The sequence below is a fragment of the Cherax quadricarinatus genome, chromosome 38 (genome assembly GCF_038502225.1).
Source record: "Cherax quadricarinatus isolate ZL_2023a chromosome 38, ASM3850222v1, whole genome shotgun sequence".
In the NCBI taxonomy this organism is placed as follows: domain Eukaryota; kingdom Metazoa; phylum Arthropoda; class Malacostraca; order Decapoda; family Parastacidae; genus Cherax; species Cherax quadricarinatus.
The window spans coordinates 9,710,112-9,733,323 of record NC_091329.1 but is presented as its reverse complement, the minus strand read 5'-3'; the positions used below and the strand labels follow the sequence as shown (position 1 = coordinate 9,733,323).

The following is a 23,212-nucleotide window of genomic DNA, read 5'->3' as shown; positions in this document are numbered from 1 at the left end:
TCTCTCCAGCATGCGGTCGACCGTGTTTCCACTTGGGCCACCACACATGGGTTTAAATTTTCAAGTACCAAAACTCACCAAATTACTTTCACTAGACGCTCTGTTATCTCCGATCATCCTTTGTATCTCTATGGCTCCCGTATCCCCGAACGTGATACAGTCAGGTTTCTAGGCCTTCTCTTTGACCGTCGGTTAACCTGGAAACCTCACATTACCTCTCTGAAGGCAACTTGTCACAGCCGGCTAAACCTTCTTAAAACCCTTGCTCATCTTTCCTGGGGAGCTGATCGTCGAACTCTGCTTCGCCTACATTCAGCCCTCGTTTTATCGAAACTCGATTATGGTGACCAGATTTATTCCGCGGCCTCTCCTGCTACTCTCTCTAGCCTTAACTCTATCCATCACCAAGGCTTACGTTTGTGCCTTGGTGCTTTTCGCTCTTCCCCTGTTGAGAGCCTCTATACAGAAGCAAATGTTCCATCCTTGTCTGATCGCCGTGATGCCCATTGCCTTCGTTACTATGTACGCTCTCACGATCTACACAATCCTTCCATTTATAGAATGGTCACCGATATTAGTAGACATTCTTTATTCGTTCGCCGCCCCTGTTTGCTCCGTCCCTTTTCTCTTCGCCTACATTCACTCTTGTCTTCCCTTCAGTTACCACCTTTATATGTTCATGTAGCATCTCACTTTTCCCTGCCCCCCTGGGAAGTTCCAGCTGTTCGGGTCTGTTCTTTCTCACTCCCTTGCTCGAAAGCTCAACTGCCTACGGTGGCTTCCCGCTCTCTTTTTCTTGATCACTTCCACTCCCATTCTCATGCCGCCGCTGTGTACACAGATGGCTCTAAGTCTTCAGACGGCGTCGGATTCGCAGCAGTGTTTCCGGACAGCGTCGTACGAGGGCATTTACTATCTTCAGCTAGCATTTTTACTGCTGAACTGTATGCCATTCTTGCAGCACTTATTCATATTGCATCTATGCCTGTGTCATCATTTGTAGTAGTCTCAGACTCCCTTAGTGCTCTACAGGCTATACGAAAATTTGATACATCTCATCCCCTAGTTCTCCGTATCCAACTTTGGCTACGCCGTATCTCTACCAAACATAAAGATATTGTTTTTTGTTGGGTCCCTGGTCATGTCGACGTACAGGGCAATGAACAGGCAGACACTGCTGCGCGGTCAGCAGTATATGACCTACCAATTTCCTATCGAGGTGTTCCATTTCTGGACTATTTTGCTGCAATAGCTACCCACCTTCGCACCCGTTGGCAACAACGTTGGTCAACTCTGCTCGGTAACAAACTTCATTCTATTAAACCGAGCATAGGTTACTGGCCGTCTTCTTGTCATCAGTGCCGAGGTTGGGAGACCACTCTCTCCCGCCTTCGCATTGGCCACACTCGTCTTACTCATGGGTATCTCATGGAAAGGCACCCTGCTCCTCTCTGTGAGCAGTGTCAAGTTCCAGTATCGATTAGCCACATTCTGTTAGACTGCCCTCTCTATCAACGAGCACGCAGAATTTACCTCCAACGTCGTCTTCGTTCTACTACTCTCTCTTTACCTTCCCTTCTTGCTGATGGACCCTCCTTTAATCCTGACTCTCTCATTGACTTCTTGACAACGACCGATTTACTCCACAAACTCTGATGATACTTTTCGCACTCCCCTCAGCCCTTTCTGGTTCAGTCTCTTGCTGCCCTTTACCCTTTCACCATCCACTGCCCCGCTGTTATCCGTAACCTGTTGCTCATCCATCTCCCTTTTGCCACCTGATGCCCTCACTTCCTTCCTGCCCTGCAGCGCTGTATAGTCCTTGTGGCTTAGCGCTTCTTTTTGATTATAATAATAATAATAATGTCACTGCATTTTGGCTACTGATGTAAATACATATACAGGTCTCCCTCAACATTCACGTTTTCAACTTTCGCGGGCTTCACACATTCGCGAATTACCAACTGCCAAATTCCCAGCTGCCAAATCATATTTAAGTTTCCTGCCACCTGCAAGTCCCTACTACCCTCCCTCCGACCCACCCAACTGGCAGCCAGCCCTCCCACCAGTGTGGTGAGTGTTTTGTTTGTTCATTATTTGCTATTAAACTACAGTATAAATAATGTAAACCCATTCATGATTGCATATTGGAATGACTATTCGGACAGGTATTGGACGGTGACATCATGTGTTGACTCTTGAACACAGCAAAGAATCAAACATTTCTGCTACTGCTAATAATAACAATAGTAATAATAATAATAAATACGATAGAATTGAAGAAGGAAATTGTACAAAAATACGAAGGAGTGGTTGACACATTGTCAGTGTGGCTTTGTTTATGCTGGAGTGAGCATTAGTCTCTGTGCTTTTCCAAACATTTCACAATAATTCATTGTGTTTGGTGCTTGTAGATTGAGTGCGACTGGAGTGGTAGAGGCAGTGGTTGGGGAAGCGGTTGAGGCAGTGGGTGAGGCAGCAGTTGAGGCAGTGGTATTTAATAACATACATGTTATTAATAATAATACATGTTATTAGTAATATGTATTATTATTATTTATAACATGTTATTAAATACCACTGCCTCAACTGCTGCCTCTACCAGTGCTTCAACCGCTGCCTCACCCACTACCTCAACTGCTGACTCAACCATTGCCTCACCCACTGCCTCAACCGCTTCCCCAACCACTGCCTCTACCACTCCAGTCGCACTCAATCTACAAGCACCAAACACAATGAATTATTGTGAAATGTTTGGAAGAGCACGGAGACTAATGCTCACTCCAGCATAAACAAAGCCACACTGACGATGTGCCAACCACTCCTTCGTATTTTTGTACAATTTCCTTCTTCAATTCTATCGTATTTATTATTAGTAGTAGTATTATTACTACTACTACTATTGTTATTATTAGCAGTAGCAGAAATGTTTGATTCTTTGCTGTGTTCAAGAGTAAACACATGATGTCACCGTCCAATACCTGTCCAAATAGTCATTCCAATATGCAGTCATGAATGGGTTTACATTATTTATACTGTAGTTTAATAGCAAATAATGAACAAACAAAACACTCACCACACTGGTGGGAGGGCTGGCTGCTAGTTGGGGGGGTTGGAGGGAGGGTAGTAGGAACTCGCAGTGGAGGCAGTGGTATTTAATAACATACATGTTATTAAACCATAACATGTATGTATTTAGTACAATTTATGACGTTTTCATGTATTTTATGATTGTTCATGGTTCAACAAGTTAAGGAAGAAGTATTGTATTATATTTCCCTACAATATATTGGGGCACCAAACATTCGCGATTTTTCAACATTCACGAGGCTCTTGATCCCCTAACCCTCGCAAATGTTGAGGGAGACCTGTACTGTGTTAGTGAATTTTCAAGATGGAAGTAACCAATAAAATTAATACTTAACACTAGTTAATTGTAAGGACTGGCAATAGATTAGTCTCCACATTAATATGGATTGTGGATATGCTCACATGAGTGAAGGTAAGTCACTTTACTGTAAGATCCATGATAGCCCACTCTGAGTATGGCGTGAGAAGTAACACAGATAGATCAATGATCTACACATACACACCATCTCTTCTCCAATCCACATAAATGCGGTGACAAATCTGTTGCTAATCCTTACAATTAAGGGGCATTAAATATTGTATCAGTATAGTCACACAGTTTTATTGTTTCTTCCAGCTGAAGTGTCCAATGATACCATGGTGTTGCCATGTCAAACAAGTATATTACTGATGGTATGCAATACTAACAAGCTGATGAATGATATATCTGCAACACTTAAGCATCTTTATTGCTGAAATGTTTCACCTGCACAACTGGCCTCCTCAACTACAGGTGAAATTAAAGTGGAAAAGGTAGAAGTCATTTTGAGGAGGTCAGTCCCTAAAGTATAGGCATGTAGCCAGATCTTATGTACTGGAGCAGAAGTGAGGTGTAGGAGCTGGTGATATCAGAGGAGTGGCACCCACTAGTGGAAGTGGGTCATGCTAAACAGTTATTTAGTAAATGAGTTATGTGGCACCATCTCCAGCTTCTACATCTCACTTTCTTATTATCAATTCAAAATATTTGAATTCTCTGACCTCTCAATATTTCACTTCCCATTTACAACTTGTCTGTTTATTCTTTGATGCAGTATTTACTTTTGACTTTATGCAATTACACAATTAATATTTCAACTGCCACCCATTCTCTAAAAGTATATATACACATTTTGTGCAGTTTATCTAGCACTTTTACCATGATCTTATATGACCATTCTTATTCATGCTTAATGAAATAAATGTAAACAAAGACTGCATGAAAGGCATATACCTATTGATACTACAAAGATAAGATTTTTCACGAAGTTTAAATTCTTACTTTCTGTTTTCTTTGATGACAAAGAATGAGTGCAAATATCCATCATTATATTTTGCTGATGACATAATTCTGTGGCTGCTAGTTCCTCCATTAAGTCGGATATCCAGATGACCTTCCACTAAAGAGACAGAGTAATAGTCTGGGGGATGCTCCTCCCCTGGTTGAAGAGGCTGTTGTACAGTAAAATAAATAATAAATACTGAATCTACATACAATAAATAATAGTATGGTAAAACAACCAACATGCTCCTCATATTTAGATATTTATAAAAGTAAATAAATGAGGTAAGAGACCATAAAAGTATACGTATCTGCAAAAAAAAATCATAAAACATTTCCAGTTTCCAAAGTTTACTCTCTTTTAATTAAAATAAGCTATTATTTGCCAAATATGTACTTAAAATGAGTTCATTATTAAAATAATTACAACACATGCAAATGTATATGCACACATATGACTTATACATTACAACTACATGTGTAATATACAGAATTACAGTATCAGCTTTTATCAATAGTACAGTAGGGCCCCACTTTATGGTGTTCCGCTAATATGGACACTTCAAATTATGACTTGACTTTCTAATACTGTCACCGTGCCTCACCCAGTTTATTTACATTCTCTGCGAGCACTGCGTCTTTCCATTATGTCTGGAAACTTTCCAAAATTTCAAACATTTTAAAGTTAATGTGGATTGGGTAATAACACTCACGTTGGATGTTCTAGTACGTATATGGGAAGCACCATGCCTGGCCTGCCTCTCTGCTAACGCTCTCTAAGACTGACTCACGAATTGGGTCCTAGGGGTGAGTGGCGTTCAAATGCTATGGTCAACTGTAACGTCAGTAAATAACAGTGATTCACACAAGGTTGGTAGTGAGTCATACTACTGGTAACTGGTTACTAGGAACTGATACTACTGAGATCCTGGTGTCGCAAAATTCAAAAAAAAATAAAAAAAAATTATTATGAAATGATAGAGAATCTTTTCCCGATTGTAATGACACCAAAAGAATGAAATTTGATGGAAAACTGACGGAATTACCCTCTTACGAAGTTAGCAACCTCGGCAATATTTACGAATCGGCGATTTTGCCCACTTTGAGCCCTATTTTCGGCTAATTCCATTCTTCCAAACTCATAGCTATTTCATTAGAACTCCATTTTTTCTATCAATTGAATACAAAAAAACTGCCCATTTACTGATTTCAACCACCCAATAACGTGGGCAGAAATTGGCAATTTGGCCAATTTCACGAAAATTAAAAAATATGACAATTTCAAAATAGGGTCCAGAATGAACACTGCAGACATTCCTGGCTCTAAAATAACATTTTCTTTGTTCATCAGTCATGTCTCCAGGCCCCTCTGATATTACTCTTGGTTTCTATTTTGAATTTTTATTCAAACAAAAAATAGAAGATTTACTGTTATGCAGGCTACTGCAATATGGTAATAATTGTATAAATAATGTCAACCCATTCGTGACTGCATATTAGAATGGCTACTTGGACATTTATCGGAAAATTACATGATTTGTTTACTTTTGAACATCTGGAAAAATGAAACATTTCCCCTACTTTGAGCTCCATTTCAAGGTTCTTTTCATAGTAAAATCAAGCAAAATCACCTCTATTTCTATAATATGTTTTCCATTCTATCAAAAGAGACCAAGAAAACGAGAATACAACCATAAATACTATACAAAAATAGACCACAAAGTCGGCATTTTAATTTAAAAAAAAAAAGTCGGATTTTTTTTTCTCATGCACCGAGTGCTGCAGGATTTTTTTTATATTCAAAGTTTATTCTCTATAAGGATTACAATGCTGAGTTTACAGAATTTGGTTGTGTGGTTTACATGTAGTAAAATAATAATTACAGAGTGTACTACTAGAACACCTAGCATGGCTAGGCATTTCGGGCAGACTTAAGATTTAATTTAAGTTTAAAATATTACAAAATTATGAGGTAAGTTGGTATTATGGCTAAGTGACTAAATACTAGTTTGTGAGTTTAGCAATGTGAATGCTTTTGTTTTGGCACTATACATAGTTTCAGTATTGGAGTATCACAGGCCAGTTAAGATTCATTATTTTGAGATTGAGATTGATATTTCTGTTTATGGTCAAATGGGTGAGTGAGTGTAAGTGTTAACCACCAGGTGGTATTCGTGTAATTAGTTGACAGGGTGTATCAGGGAGATAAGATGTTTTCTGATGGTAGTTTTGAAGGTGATGAATGTGTCTGCAGTTTTAGAATTTTCAGGTAGGGTGTTCCAGATTTTAGGGCCTTTGACATACATTGAATTTTTGTAAAGGTTTAGTCGGACACGGGGAATGTCATAGAGATGTTTGTGTCTGGTGTTGTGCCTGTGGGTTCTGTCGCAACTATCAAGAAAGCGTTTTAGGTCAAGGTTAATATTGGAATTTAAGGTCCTGTAGATGTAGATTGCACAGTAGTAAGTGTGGATGTACTGTGGATGTGCACTGTGTGGTGCACACTGACCACACAGACCCATGTGGGCCTACCAGTTTTCTCCTGCTTGATTTGAAGCCCCTAGAATTTATGAGTACTGTATATATGTCAAACACGGTGGCTCTTAAGACGTATATATACGACTGAAACAGTCAAAGGGTTAATAATAATATGCAATAATAATCACTGAGGCGCATTAAATGTCGTATATTACGTTAACAAACATTTTCATTAATCCATCTTCGATATTTTTTTCAAAATTATATAATAACAAACATGTAATAATGTTGGTAGAAATACCTACAATATGTAAAGTAAAAGGACACAAGTGCAACTAATGTGACATTTATTGTGGCAACGTTTTGCTCTCCAGGAGCTTTGTCAAGCCGATACAAACAGTATATGGACACAGAGGGTATATATAAAGGCTCAGAGTGAGGTACCATGTCGATGTTCACAGGTGGTAGTAGTAGTAGTGACGAAAGTTGTAGTAGTAAGACAATAAGGTAGAGCAATTAATTCGTACATGAGTGAAAGGATATAAAAGCTATTACTTGGGTAACATAAAGCAACTTATCGTCATGCACCTTAACTGACTACGAGAAACAAGCACTGATTCTGGGACTCAAATTTACCACCAATATACGCAAACCTAACTATCAACTCAATCTAGTTACCAGGAACCATAGACACAGTGACAGCAACTTCCAGAAGGGTTATATACAGGGCCTTCTCACTGCTGCTTTATGTGAACCTTCTTCTAATCTTCCTAGACGATACATCACTGCCCTTAAGGACCTCGCCAACGACCCCAACATTATCGTCACCACCGCCGACAAAGGAGGTGGAGTCGTCATACTTAACACCAGTGACTACAACACTAAAATGATGGACCTTTTGAATGATCAGTCTACATACGAACCCATCAGCACTCAACAGTGGGAAACACTCACCAAAGATTTTCTATACAAAACCAGACAAATACTCAAATGCACTATAGAAGGGAAGAAACTTCTGTACCTGTTACCAAGCAACCCTAAACCAGCACATATGTATGGTTTACCCAAGACCCATAAACACAATATTCCTCTCAGACCCATCACGTCAGGTATAGGCAGTGCTCCACACAAACTAGCCGGAGTTCTTGCCAAACATCTTTCCTGCCTTCTGGGGACCATCAGCCCCGCTTATCTTAAACACTCAGGCGATCTTCTCAACCGCATCCGCAACCTCTCCATCCGTAACAAGAAACTAAGCAGTTTGAACATGACTCCCCTTTTCACAAAAGTACCTACCACAAAAGCCATCGAGGTTCTACGACGTAAAGTCAATCAGGACCTTAATCTTCCTCTACCTCCCGGAGATTTTGTTGACTTGATTGAACTCTGTGTTTCTTTCAACAACAAGCTCTACAAGCAAACCTACGGCATGGGAATGGGGTCCCCCATCAGTGCCGTCCTAGCCAACTTATACATGGAACACCTAGAGTCCGAACACTTCGCAAACATCATCCCTTCAAGCGTCACTTGGTTACGTTACGTGGACGACGTCCTCGTAATAACTCCCAAACGTTTTGATGTATGGAATTTTCAGGCAAGGCTCAACGCAGTTGAACCGGTGATCCAGTTTACACTAGAAGAAGAGTCCAATAACAAGCTACCTTTCCTCGATGTCCTCATTCACAAAGTAGACAACAACCTGAGATTTCAAGTTTATCGGAAATCTACCAATAAAAATGATCTCACACACTTCTATTCCAGTCAAGATACCAAGACCAAAAGAGGCATCATCATCGGGTTTTTCCTAAGAGCATACGTACCAAATTTGTAGTCCTGAGTTTCTTGACGAGGAATGTACATACATTCACTAAACCTTCACTGAGTTACATTTTCCTTCCTTTTTCATCAAAGACTGCAAGAAAAGAGCTCTTCAGATCATTAATTCTCCACGCACCAACACCACTCCCAACAAAGTTATAATTCTTCCCAACAGCCAGGTTGCACTGAACGTTTCCAAAGTACTTTCACAAGCTAACACCAGAGTCGCCATCGCTTCTAGCACTTCAATAAAGGATCTAACCAGGACAAAATCAAAGCACCATGAACCAGTCAATGCAGGGGTTTACACTATACCCTGTGGAGGCTGTGACAAGATTTATGTAGGTGAAACAGCAAGAAACCTTGACACCCACCTCAATGAACACATTTACGCATGTAGGAACGATAACCTGAACAACGCCTGTGTACAACACTGAAACTCCACCAATCATCTCATGAAATTCAGGGACGCCCAATTAGTGATCAAAGAAACTAATTTCCGCAGATGCAAGTGCCTCGAATCAGCACTAATCGCCGTTTCGAATACTATTAAACAAAACAACGGCAGCTTCACCATCTCTGAAGTCTTAGCAAGAATCCTCCTGAAAACAGTAAACCCCGCCATCACATAGTCTCTCCTGTTATACTACACAGGGCACATTGCAGAGGGTGAACAATGAAACAGGCCTTCTCTTTCCAGTCTATGTTTGTCCAACCTATTTTTATGTTACCCAAGTAATAGCTTTTATATCCTTTCACTCGTGTACAAATTAATTGCTCTACCTTATTGTCTTACTACTACTACTACTACTACCACCTGTGAACATCGATATGGTACCTCACTAGTATTGCACCTCACTCTGAGCCTTTATATATACCTTCTGTGTCCATATACTGTTTGTATCGGATTGACAAAGCTCGTGGAGAGCGAAACGTTGCCACAATAAAATGTCACATTAGTTGCACTTGTGTCCTTTTACTTTACAATAATAAACATATATATGTAGAATAATAAACATGATAAATACACTCCACAGTAGAATAAATTAACATAAATATGAGATGTTACATGCATGAATCAAAACTAGACACGTTTGTCTGCTTGTTTACATAACTTCACGTCTCTCTCCTCTCTCATTTACTCGTTCTCTCTCTCTCGTTTAATTTTTACCTTATTTACTCACCTCTCACCCTACATTAAGACTACAAATATTTTAAGGTAAGTAATGAGTGTGTGTGTGTGTGTGTGTGTATTTAACTTTTTATTGTTTTTTAATGCCAAATTCTATTGCTAATTTAATATATGTTAGTGTAAACTTGTTATCTGGGATTTATACACATTTTTAAGTGGCAAAAAATGGCGTTCTGCTTTCCGACAATGTCCGCTTTCCGGGATAGCCTGGAACCTAACCTGCCATTAAAGTGGGGCCCTACTGTATGTAATTTTGAGCTCAAAGCCAAGTAGACAATGAACCCACTTAAAGTTGTGATAAAAAAATAAATTGCCAGTGAATAAACAGAAAAATAGACAAGAGGATCAAAAGGAGGTCATGAGTGTGACAGGCCCCACACTATACCATCCTGCCACAGTGGTCTTCTACTGGATTCACTGACTATATGGCTTCGAAAGCTGCAGGTCTCAGGTCCAGTTAACTTTTTTTCAGAATCTTCCAAATGAACTGTCATTGGTCAAGAACAGCCATGACAACTCCCATTTTGTATCAAAGCCAACATCTTTCACTCCCACACCTTTTTTCAACACCTTGGCATTCACTTCCCTTACAACCCCATCTATAAATATATTAAACAACCATGGTGACATCACATATCCCTATATAAGTCTTACTTTCCCTGGCAAATAGCATGCTATCCACATAAAATGTGTTTACTAACCTACCACCTATTCCATGAATTTGCAAACTCTGCCATAAATGCAATATTTTCATACATATATGTAATACACAATCAAAAAAATAACTTTGTATATACAGTGGAGTACTATAATGCATAAAGTTGACAATAAGCAAAGCAAATGAAATATTGTTAGAAAATAGTAACTACACAAATGCATAATTATGATTACACTGCACTGAGAATGTTTGTTGAAATAATCTATGAACAGCTACTTAATTCTCCAAAATGTGTGATTCATGCCATACAATATTCTTGCATGAACTAAGTTTAGAGGTTTTTCAAAGCAAATCAGATAAATTAAAGAGTCATTTTTATAGTAATGTAGTATAACAGTTCATAGTAAGAAGGAAAAAGTTATAACTACTGAAAGTGCTGTACTCCTTACTTTTGAGTCATTACTGTGAAGGATTATTGGCAAGACAAACATTTGAAACTTGTTCAAACGAGTAATCTTGCTTTCCTTACCTTCTAATGTATTTACATAAATAATAAAGCATGAAAATTAGTTCTTAAGCAATACATGTATCTGTGTTAGTCTACATAAGGCTTAGCCATCTGATGTTGTAACCAAAGTACTCCCTTCACCATAGCGTACAGTGGGTGTTGTGGTGGTGGTGGTAGTTGTTGTAGTCATGTCTCCCTCTGTTTCACTGTCCTTTAATGGGAATTTTCCATCTATTAGTACATACAGTCAGGATTACTTGTTAGACCTGGGTGTTTGGAAATGACAAAACAAATGAATTAAGCTTTCTCAAAATGAAGCTAAATTCCTCTCTGTATATTGTCGCAAACACTACTTCAGGACCTTGTCCTATGTGTAAACATTTTCACCATCCCGAGGAATTACGTCAACCCAGATTAATTGGTACAGTTTAAAAATCTATAGTAAGCTAAATATGATAAAACCTCTCATTAACAGATTTTGGTAATTTCAGACAAGAAATTGGCTGGACGAACATTCCACTTATTGGGCAAAATGGAGAGAAGCTCGTAATTCCGCATTTTGTCCATAGCAATAGAATTTGGTTATCTTCAGGCAAATTCTGCTAGTTCTGACATTTGTCTGGAATGGACCAAAGCAGCCATGTCCAGGAAGCAACATCTGGTATGGCCCGAAGCAGCCACACACAAGACCTGTTCATTTTCATTGTTCCCTGAGCCATAGGCTACCCATGCCAGTTTTTGTCCTTGTACATACACTCGTTATTCAGTTTCTAACTTTCCTCTAGATTTAGAGCATTCTGTAACTTTATTAACATATCAAGTAAAGTGCAATTAACAATGACTTCTTATGCAAGTGTTGGTGCCAAGAGAAGATGTGTAGTTCTTAGTGTTAAGGAGAAACTTAAATTAATAAAGAAGGCTGAGTTTGGCATCTTGGTGGCACAGGTATGCATGAAATATATTACAGTGTCTCTTGCATATATATAAACACACCCATCTGGGTTTTCTAGTTTCTTAATAGTTCTTGTTCTTCTTTATTTCCTCTTATCTCCATGGGACAGTGGAATTCTTCCTCTGTAAGCCATGCATGTCGTAAGAGGTGACTAAAATGCCAGGAGCAAGGGGATAGTAACCCATTCTCTTGTATAAATTACTAAATTTAGAAAGAAAAAAAAATTGTTTTTCTTTTTAGGTCACCCTGACTCGGTGGGATATGGACGGTTCATTACCTGGTCTTTGATATATGTAGAAGCAAGGACAAACTTACAGCCTATGCTTGTAAGTTTAGTGTAGATTCTAGCCATAAAAGTTCAGTTGGTCCCAGAAAGCATATGAAAAAGGCCCATGATAAGCCTGAAGCATGCATAAATGGTATGGTCAACAACGTCCTGTTAGTGTCAATGTTTGTGGTGTATATCTTCACTCTGCTGCTCATAGTATTCAATTCAAATCAAAGTTTATTCTCTATAAGGATTACAATGCTGAGTTTACAGAATTTGGTTATTGTGTGGTTTACATGTACTAAAATAACGATTACAGAGTGTACCACTAGAACACCTAGCATGGCTAGGCATTTTGGGCAGACTTAGTTTAATTCTTAATTTTAAAATATTACAAATTATGAGGTAAGTTGGTATTATGGCTAAGTGACTAAATACTAGTTTGTGAGTTTAGCAATGTGAATGCTTTTGTTTTGGCACAGTACATAGTTTCAGTATTGGAGTATCACAGGATTCATTATTTTAAAATTGAGATTAATATTTCTGTTTATGGTCAAATGGGTGAGTGAGCGTAAGTGTGAACCACCAGGTGGTATTCGTGTAGTTAGTTGACGGGGTGTATCAGGGAGATAAGATGTTTTCTAATGGTAGTTTTGAAGGTGATGAATGTGTCTGCAGTTCTAGAGTTCTCAGGTAGGGTGTTCCAGATTTTAGGGCCTTTGACATACATTGAATTTTTGTAAAGGTTTAGTCGGACACGGGGAATGTTGCAGAGATGTTTGTGTCTGGTGTTATGCCTGTGGGTTCTGTCACAACTATCAAGAAAGCATTTTAGGTCAAGGTTGATATTGGAGTTTAAGGTCCTGTAGATGTAGATTGCACAGTAGTAAGTGTGGATGTACTGAACAGGGAGTAAGTTTAGATCTATGAAGAGTGGGGGGGGGGGGGTGTTGCCAGGGATGGGATTTAGTGATTATTCTTACTGCAGCTTTTTGTTGGGTTATTATTGGCTTTAGGTGTGTTGCTGCAGTTGATCCCCAAGCACAAATAGCATATGTGAGGTATGGATAAATAAGTGAGTGGTATAGTGTGAGAAGGGCATTTTGCGGCACGTAGTATCGTATCTTGGAGAGGATCCCAACCGTTTTGGATACTTTTTTGGTTATGTGTTGGATATGGGTGCTGAAATTCAGGTTGTTGTCAAGGTATAGGTCTAGGAATTTGCCCTCATTATGTCTGGTAATTAGAGTGTTGTCGATCTTAATGTTAATTTTTGCAGAGCATATGAACGTAGAATTTCAACCAAGTGATAATTGGCTTTGGCACTTCTATAACTGTCATGGCTGTGGAAAATAAATTCCCATAATTATACTGTATATATTTTTATAATGTAAATATACATGATTAATGCATTACTGTTGTTCTAAATTGTATTTTGAACAGAACCAACCGGGTTCGCCCTGCGCGGATGTGCGGGGGAGAGAGGTCGAGTCAGGGCAGAGAGAGGCGGGAGTGTTTTGAATGTAGTGAGGAGGCTGTGAAAACATGGGACCAGGAAATTGGCGTTCACGGCGGCCTAAGGATTAACATAGGCCTCACTTCGTAATAGGAAGTGTCGTAACTGTTCCTGGTGAAGAGTGAGGGAACGTGATTTATGGGACCACCGTAAAAGGGTGGTAAAATTAGTGAATAATGGTTCGACCGGGGGTGACTGGTGTGTGTCCAGGGGAAATACCCGTGAGTTAATCCTCACTCATCGGTCTCAGATCTTAACGGAGTGACCTCTAATGTGTATAATAATTATGAGACATTAAATCGTCTTGTGAATTGTAATGTAACCAGTGATAATAACACTAAGTTAAGAGAATATGTGAAGTGAAATGCGTCGCCGTTCTCAGAGTGAGCATCTGTTTATCTCGTGTTCCTGTCTCGAGGATAGTGAAGGTTTTATGGAGTTACGACTTCTAAACCGGGATAAACCAACGAATACCTCGTCCGGTTGGAATAAGAACTGTGTCAGTGTAGCAGGACATCGAAATGAGATGGTGAATGGAGGAAATAGGAGTATCAATCGCCCACAGTTAAGTAACCCTTCTAGTTATAGCAGACTGATACTGGCCAGTTAGGTATGTTGTAATTGGATAGGTTATGGGTGATCCAGCTACATCAAGTGACCACCAGAGAATATCTGGTAAGTGGTGGGATTATGTACAAGTGTTTTTCCTTGATGGATATATCCAAGTGTAACCTATCCTCCCCCTTTCATTCAGTTAAACTAATATAATCTATACAGTCCACAATTAATTAGTAGCGCCATACTTGTGGGTGCTATCCAATTTATACTGGTCCCGGATAGATATGGATAAGTCGGACTTGAGTCCTGGAAATGGGAAGTACAATGCCTGCACTTTAAAGGAGGGGTTTGGGATATCGGCAGTTTGGAGGGATATGTTGTGTATCATTATACGTATATGCTTCTAAGCTGTTGTATTCTGAGCACCTCTGCAAAAGCAGTGATAATGTGTGAGTGTGGTGAAAGTGTTGAATGATGATGAAAGTATTTTCTTTTTGGGGATTTTCTTTCTATTTTTGGGTCACCCTGCCTTGGTGGGAGACGACCGACTTGTTGAAAAAAAAAAAAAAAGATTGTGAGGTTGAAGGAACCACCTGCCATGACCAGGGGTGGTTAAGTTTTCTCACATGTCTACACGGGGTGACTACAGTAAACAATATAGTTGTCTCCCAATTAGATTACTTGTATGCATGTAAAGTTGAGGTACATACAGGTAACACCCTACAAAATTTTCCATAATGGCATAAGTAATGTGAAGACTGATGGTGAGGCTGGTAGTGCACCTATGCACAAAGTTAAGCTGTTCAAATTTATGTTAAATATAACAGTGAGAAGCTCCTTATATCTCAACTGTATAAAGCTGATGAGACCGTTCTCATGGCATTTGCTGCCTTCCAATACACTAGCTGATGACAGAACACTAAGCTGTAAGCTCACCAAAGACCCCCTTCTCAATATTATGCTGTGGTAATCCTGATAACTCTTATCATTTAAAACCGAGTCAAAGGCAAATCAGCATGGCCTTGTGCTTGAAAGGACTGCATGAATGACTTGTTAGTAAATTATTATACATGGATATGAAAAGTTGGTATGAGAGGGACACATTTGGTGACTTTTTTTTTACACATATTGTCCTTTGACCTCCCAAGGATGTCAAGGCTCTTCTGCTGCTGGATAACATGCCTGCTCACCGAAGAAGCAGCACAAATGGTACAATTAAAGTAGTTTCTGTGCCTAATACCACCTCCCTCATCCAACCTATGGATCAGGGGTTATTGCAGCCTAGAAGAGGCTGTGTTAGTCTAGGTACATAGATGAAATACTATAAATGATTCAGGATGAAGATTTGGAAAGAGAAACATGTTGGAGAACATCATGGAAGGAACTGGTTTGAAATTTTTTTATATAACCATACTGGGTTGAACTTTGAGGGGTTTGAGATCAGTGATTTCTATTGTACCTTCAGAAGGCGGGAGAAATAGAAGTTACAGAGGAAGATGTGATGGCATGGTTAGCAGAAAATGGTTATCCTGGTTACCAAATGTTGAGTGATGCAGAAACTGCAGAGCAATCTCTCTGCATAGAAGAACAGGGTAGCAATGACGATGACAATGGAGACTGAGAAGCCACCAAAACTGTCAGTTGTATGAGATGCAACTGATGTTCTCATCAAGTATGCTGACCTCTCTAACAAAACTGCAGTGAAGGCCCATTATCCACACTTATAAATTCTTAGAGATTGTATCATGAGGGACCAGCATCACCATGATAAACAAATGAAGTTGGATACATTCTTTAAACCCTGTTCCTCTTTTACCACCTTAACCATATAGGTCTTCTCGGCCATCTACTATATCTTAGCCATCTACATTACTTTCGCTAGTAGAACTTTAAAACTCCTCTGACTCAGAACAAAAGTTATTTTGAGTCACCACTATCAATCACAGCAGTTTACACCATGAAAAGGTAAGTAAATTACTGTGAATTATGTAGAGTATTACAAAATTACTATACAGTACAATACTGTAGTACTACAGGATACAATACCCATATTCTCAGTGTCTGGTTGTCTTCTTCATCAGCAGACCAAGTCCGCTACTTCAGAAGACAACCAATCACGAAATGTTAATTTCATAATTTAGGAGTTGTGGACAATTGGCATTATCATACACCCTTTCTTCCCTATTGATCTGTTAATGAGAGGTTTCACTGTATGTATTAGAATCAAATTTGAAGGACAGAGTTTTTTCTTAACCATGAATAAAGAATGAATTTAATAGTCAAATAAAATGCCATTTCCAATTAGAACCCATACTAATCTAATATTATGTTTCTTTAAAAATTAGTATAAATCATAATGTATAGAAAGGAAAACATTACTTTTGTGTATCTTCTATGCCAGAAGCCTTTCTACTACATACTGATAACCAGGTGTGGTGATTAGAAAAGTGAACTGATTAACATGATGGAACATATGAATAATGTTACAGAACCCTGTCCTTCAAAGGATCACACATATGCATCTCTTCTTGGAAAGGTCACCCAAGTGCTTAATAAATAAAATACTTTAATGACATGCAATGAAAAGTGTCCCACATTCAAATACATCCCAGACTCCAGTCTCATAAATAACTAATTGACTGTGCTGAAGAAAGTCATTGCTACATACATCTGAAGATGAAACATCTTTTCAATAAATCACAATGGTATTTATGCAATACAAGCATTAAGAAAGCATGGTAATAATGTATATTTCATTATAAAAAAAATTTAAGGCAAAACCCCTGGCATGCATTTTGCCTGTTACTGAGACAGCTGCACTCGAGGTTATGAATTCAGGTGTTAATTTTCTTTTGAATTTTTAATACAAATAAGGGAAAACACAATACTGTAAGGGGGGACAGTACAAAAGATGCGATGCTTGAAAAAACACATACATACAGTATTTTTATTTTCTGGTTAAAGAGTAGTTTATGGGCATATGACCTGCCCTAAACCATCAGCTGGTGATCTATGCTCTCACTCGTTTGTATCTTAACTCTAAATTCTATAACGTCCTTCAAAACTTACTGTCAATTAACACTGTAGTTACGGTCTTGAAAACGGGGTGTAAATAAAAAAAAATTTTTTTTAAATGAAGAGCATATGGGAAAAACAGGGTTATGTTCCTTACACCCCCTAAATGCCAAAAAAAAAAAAAAATAGGTCCCATTATTATTTTTATTATCACACTGGCCGATTCCCACCAAGACAGGGTGGCCCGAAAAAGAAAAACTTTCACCATCATTCACTCCATCACTGTCTTGCCAGAAGGGTGCTTTACACTACAGTTTTTAAACTGCAACATTAACACCCCTCCTTCAGAGTGTAGGCACTGTACTTCCCATCTCCAGGACTCAAGTCCGGCCTGCCGGTTTCCCTGAACCCCTTCATAAATGTTACTTTGCTCACACTCCAACAGCATGTCAAGTATTAAAAACCATTTGTCTCCATTCACTCCTATCAAACATGCTCACACATGCCTGCTGGAAGTCCAAGCCCCTCGCACACAAAACCTCCTTTACCCCCTCCCTCCAACCTTTCCTAGGCCGACCCCTACCCCGCATTCCTTCCACTACAGACTGATACACTCTTGAAGTCACTCTGTTTCGCTCCATTCTCTCTACATGTCCGAACCACCTCAACAACCGTTCCTCAGCCCTCTGGAGAACAGTTTTGGTAATCCCACACCTCCTCCTAACTTTCCAAACTACGAATTCTCTGCATTATATTCACACCACACATTGCCCTCAGACATGACATCTCCACTGCCTCCAGCCTTCTCCTCGCTGCAACATTCATCACCCATGCTTCACACCCATATAAGAGCGTTGGTAAAACTATACTCTCATACATTCCCCTCTTTGCCTCCAAGGACAAAGTTCTTTGTCTCCACAGACTCCTAAGTGCACCACTCACCCTTTTCCCCTCATCAATTCTATAATTCACCTCATCTTTCATAGACCCATCCGCTGACACATCCACTCCCAAATATCTGAATACATTCACCTCCTCCATACTCTCTCCCTCCAATCTGATATCCAATCTTTCATCACCTAATAGGTCCCATTATTGTAAGAGAAAAAAAATAATGTAATTGGATGTAGTGATATAATACAAAGGTTACATAAATAATATTTCTTACCTTAAATTCTGATTACTGGTGTATGTCAATAATAATATCTTTATTTCTACATGTACATATAGGTATACAGGTCTAGCTGGCATCAATGACATACTAGTATATAGAAAGCCGCTTGTTATGATGAGCATTTCGGGAAAATTAGGTCAGTTTTGTCCCAGGATGCAACCCATACCAGTCAACTAACACCCAGGTACCCATTTTATACTGATGGGTGAACAGGGACAGCAGATGTCTTATGGAAATGTCCCTAATGTTTTCCAGCCGTACTGGAGATTCGAACTCCGAACCTCAGTGTGTGAGCCAAGTGCACTAGCACTCGAGCTACAGGACGTCAATTCTGAAAGGAGTGGAGAGGGATGGTGTAGCCCTACAGGGCTGGAGGTGGATGGCTGTGATTCTTGCATTGACGTTAATGCTGTGTTATTATTAGGTGATGGTTGTACTGAAGTACCAAGATATTCTCTATGTCTTTGGCCTGCTTTACCCTGCAGTAATAATAATGATATAATCAAATTAAGTGCTAAACCCAAAAGGGTCATACAATGCTGTTTACCCTGTCATATTTTATATAGTTAATAAGGCATCACCAGCTGCTTCAGACCCTGCTTCAAAGCAGTATTTCTAGATATCAGGCCCCTCAGGGGAGGTTCCTTGATGTTGGTGAGGGGCTCTTGATCTAGGGAATTGGGTCTGTGCTCCGGTTCCCTAAATTGAGCTCAAATACCTTCCATCCTCCCCCCCCCCCACCATGCGCTGTATAATCCTATGGATTTAGCGCTCCCCCGTGATTATAATAAGAATAATAATAATCTAGATATCATAGTCCTCTTCAATGACAAAATCTGCTAGTTTAACAGCAACATGGAACTGCTTATGTATCATTTTCAATGGTAACTGTATTCTGCAGGTTCTTCTTCCTCAACTTCATCTGTTATCTGCCTCCCTCTATGTGGGCACTGAGTTCTGCCAACATTTTATTTTCCTTATCTAAGAGCTCATTCACATCTTCCTGCATATCTTCAAAGCCCTCACCTGGCAATCTCCTTGTCAGCTGAATATTTCCTGGATGTCGTTCACAACCGAGGGCGATCTTGAGAATATCCACTGGACCATATTTTTTCCCAGCCTGAATTTAATGTTGATTAAGGCACTTCATTCTTTGCACCTTTGACATTGCTGATGGCATCTGTAATGTTAAATTTACACCAGAAGTCTGGCACCCCAAGCTCTGAGTCAGCATCCACTGCTCTGATGAGTTACCACTTAACTTTTCATATGTAGTTGCACTTAATTCCTCAATCCAGTGGCTGCAATATGTTGTGTTGGTGGTATAAAAAAAACAAAGCTTTACATGTAGATGCACATCCTCTAAGAGTTCTGGGTGAGTATGAGAATTATCAAGAATAAAGAGAACCTTGAATGCAAGGTTTGTTGCTGCACAGGTAAAATATGACTTATGGAATAAAATGCTTAAGCCAGTCAACAATTCCTCTGTTATCCATGCTGACTGGTTTGGCCCTCAAATAACTGGCAAGGTGGTTTTGTCTGTAACTTTCAAAGTACCGAGTCTTGGAGTGGTAAATAAGAATGATCTTACACTTAAAATCGCCTGATGCATTAATTACCACACAGTAGCAATCTAAAGTCATCCTTTGCTACCTTGAATCCTGGTGCATTTTTCTCTTGCTTGCTGATGCAAGTCCTTGGTATCACCATTGTTCAATAAAGACTTGTCTCATCAGCATTAAACACTTGCTCAAGCCATCCTCAGAAATAATTTCCTCGAATTCAGCAGGGAAATTTCCTGCAGCAGTGTGGTCAGCAGAAGCACTTTCATCAGAAAATATATTATTTGGAAATCAACTGAGCAACCTGAACATGTGGAACAGGCCAGTACTAAACAAGGACTAATTCAGGTCTTCCTCCCTTCCCTATGACACACTGTCTTATAGTACTCTAATTTTTTTTCCTTCCTTAGGACAATATTTAGTGATGCACTTTTTTTTTTTGGCTTTCTGCTCAATCCACTTATTCATACATTCCTGTGTTTTAACATTTTTTTATTTGTTCCATTTTTCAAATTTTTTATGGGCCATGTTTTATACCTATGTATATCTATGTTTAACCCTTAAACGGTCCAAACAAATCGACGTTCAAATCCGTAGTGCTCCAAAAGTAGATCTACGTTTTTTTTACATATTTTCAAAAATAACAAAAAAAAAAAATGTAGATAAAAGTTTTTTTTGCACATTTTTAAATGAAAAACAAGAAAGAAGATCTACATTTTTTTACATACTTTCAAATGTTGAAAAAACGTATATATACGTTTGGACCATTTAAGGGTTAATATTACATTTCACTTATATTTCCTGTTCAATAACACTAAACAAATGTAGTCCAAACAGATTTACCACAAAAGCTACTGAAGCTGTGGGAAGAGAGAGCAGTCACAGATGTGGGCGGCTGTAATAATGTTGGTAGAATTACCGACAATACGTAATGTAAAAGGACACAAGTGCAACTAATGTGACATTTTTTATTGTGGCAACGTTTTGCTCTCCAGGAGTGGCTTGACAAAGCTCCTGGAGAGCGAAACGTTGCCACAATAAAAAATGTCACATTAGTTGCACTTGTGTCCTTTTACTTTACAGATGTGGGCTACTGACAGAAACATCAACAAAACAGTGCTGGACCTACTATCACTGGCATTTAATGGGTTTCACAATGCCTTGTGGACAACACTGCTTATTTTACACACTGCACACCTACAGCACAGACCTATTTTCTCTGATGTACATATTCCCAATTGGGACTATCCTGGAAGTCCTAAAATTTTGGCGCAATTTCACATCAATGGCATTTTGCCAGTTGGCATAAGTGTATGTCATCGGTACCTTAAGGGTTAATGTTTGAACAACCATATGGAATCTGTCATTTCGTGATTTATTTCATTGCTTCACTGCCTTACACTAACACTTGCCACTGATGAGAAAATGAACATAGAATCTGACCAGCTATTACTCTCTCACCCCAACCAATATTCCACTCTTGCTCAACACCCATGTGTTACTATATGTCAACCATCTCTACAAAATTTGCAAGTGCTGTGCTGGACAATGCATTTTTCTTTTTCATAGCACGAGTAAAAACAGTTTTAGGAGATGCTAGGAACATCCATATTTTGCCCATATGCAGTTTTCAGCAAATGACAATTTCTATGAATGCTATCTTTCACGTAAAATTGGAAAGAGGTGTATCAATACCGAAGCTTTCACCTGAAAACACAACTTCTTGTAGTGCAAATTTAGAGCATGCTTATCGATAATAAAAATGCATGAAATAATTACCCGTGAATATTCATTTTTCTATAAACATTCAATACATTAATACTAATTCCCATTTCTTTTAATCATTAACAATAAACATGCTAATTAAAAAAAATACTTTTAAAACCAACCATATAGAGTATAACAGATCTAATCATTGCCAATATGACCTTCACATTTACCTGTCCAATGAATGTAGAGAGCATTAAGAGGGCATCTGCTTCCATGGTTTGGAATGTGAATCCAAAGTTTGATTCGCGCTTCAGGACATGAGACTGAAGTTCTATAAATCCTTGACCAAGGAAGCCTACATCATTTAATGGCTGTGGAAGAATGAGCAATATTAAAAATGCAAAGTTCTCAAAACTTTAGCCTTAAATTACCAGCTTTTATCATAAAAAAAAAAAATTATACACATTATTTCTTTGATTATGATAATAATACGCAAGTTACACTCCGTTTATTTATAACTCCTACCGCAGTCAAAACAAGCTAATGTAAGTAACTGGTTTCTTGCCTCTCAAACAGCCTATCCATGTCTACCTTATCAATTTCTCTAAGTACTTTATATGTTGTTATGTCTTCCCTTGTTCTTCTGTACTCAAGTGTCTTTAAATTCAAAATCCGTTAGCTCATACCTCATTTCCCTCAAACTAGTTTTGTTGCATACCCTGCACTTTCTCAAGTTTCTTAATATGGTTTTTCAGGTGTAGTACCATGCAAATGCTGCATCGAACCCACATATGAAAAGCCATATGTAACAGTGAATTTTTGCCAATGAAATTATCTTAAGCATGATGGTTAGATTGCATGATTGATGGAAAGAGTAATATACCTTTTCAGGGCAAGACTGTTCAACACCATAATACTGTCCATCAGTGAGTGGATTTTTGCCTTCTTCCAGCACACTCAGTCCTGCCATACAGCCCAAGAGTGAACGCAGAATTAACTCACTGCTCCATCTGTTAACAAAATTAAAATATTTAAATGAAGTTGATTTATACTGAAGGCTTCTTATAAAGTTGCCAATTAATTATAATGAATCATAATACAATTTTTTTTTAACTTTTCTCAGTTCAAAATATGTAATGTGTTGCAAGTATATCAAGATTTTAACAGTATTACCTTAAATATATGAAAAATTTCTTTAAACATTTTCCTACTGATTTACTTCTCGTACAGTTCTGGTGCTGGGTTTACAGTCTATCATAAAGTAAATGTTATGAATGGTAATGGATAAAAATTATAAAAGTAACATGTATTTCCTATTTTAAATGGTTAGCAACTCTCTAATGAAAAATTGACAGAGCCAAGTACATATCTCATTTTCTGAATAAAGGGATATAAAGGGCTCTAAACATAAAA

At 38.6% G+C, this 23,212-nt stretch overlaps 1 protein-coding gene and 1 long non-coding RNA gene across 7 annotated transcripts in view; one reads left to right on the top strand and one right to left on the bottom strand.

The window, feature by feature from the left end:
• Positions 1-23,212, bottom strand: part of wb (wing blister) — a 375,780-nt gene that overhangs the window by 29,208 nt on the left and 323,360 nt on the right. For 2 of the 4 annotated variants that reach the window (XM_070092086.1, XM_070092088.1), the window contains 4 exons: positions 22,683-22,809; positions 22,030-22,170; positions 11,196-11,255; positions 4,391-4,560 (listed from right to left, as the gene is read on the bottom strand). In XM_070092086.1, coding sequence (XP_069948187.1) covers positions 4,391-4,560; positions 11,196-11,255; positions 22,030-22,170; positions 22,683-22,809 — 498 coding nt within the window. Of the gene's footprint in view, positions 1-4,390; positions 4,561-11,195; positions 11,311-22,029; positions 22,171-22,682; positions 22,810-23,212 lie in introns of those variants that run through there. The other 2 variants (XM_070092087.1, XM_070092089.1) reach the window with 2 other exon arrangements.
• LOC128693003 (uncharacterized) overlaps positions 1-23,212 on the top strand; it is a 98,055-nt gene that overhangs the window by 43,832 nt on the left and 31,011 nt on the right. The window lies entirely within an intron of this gene.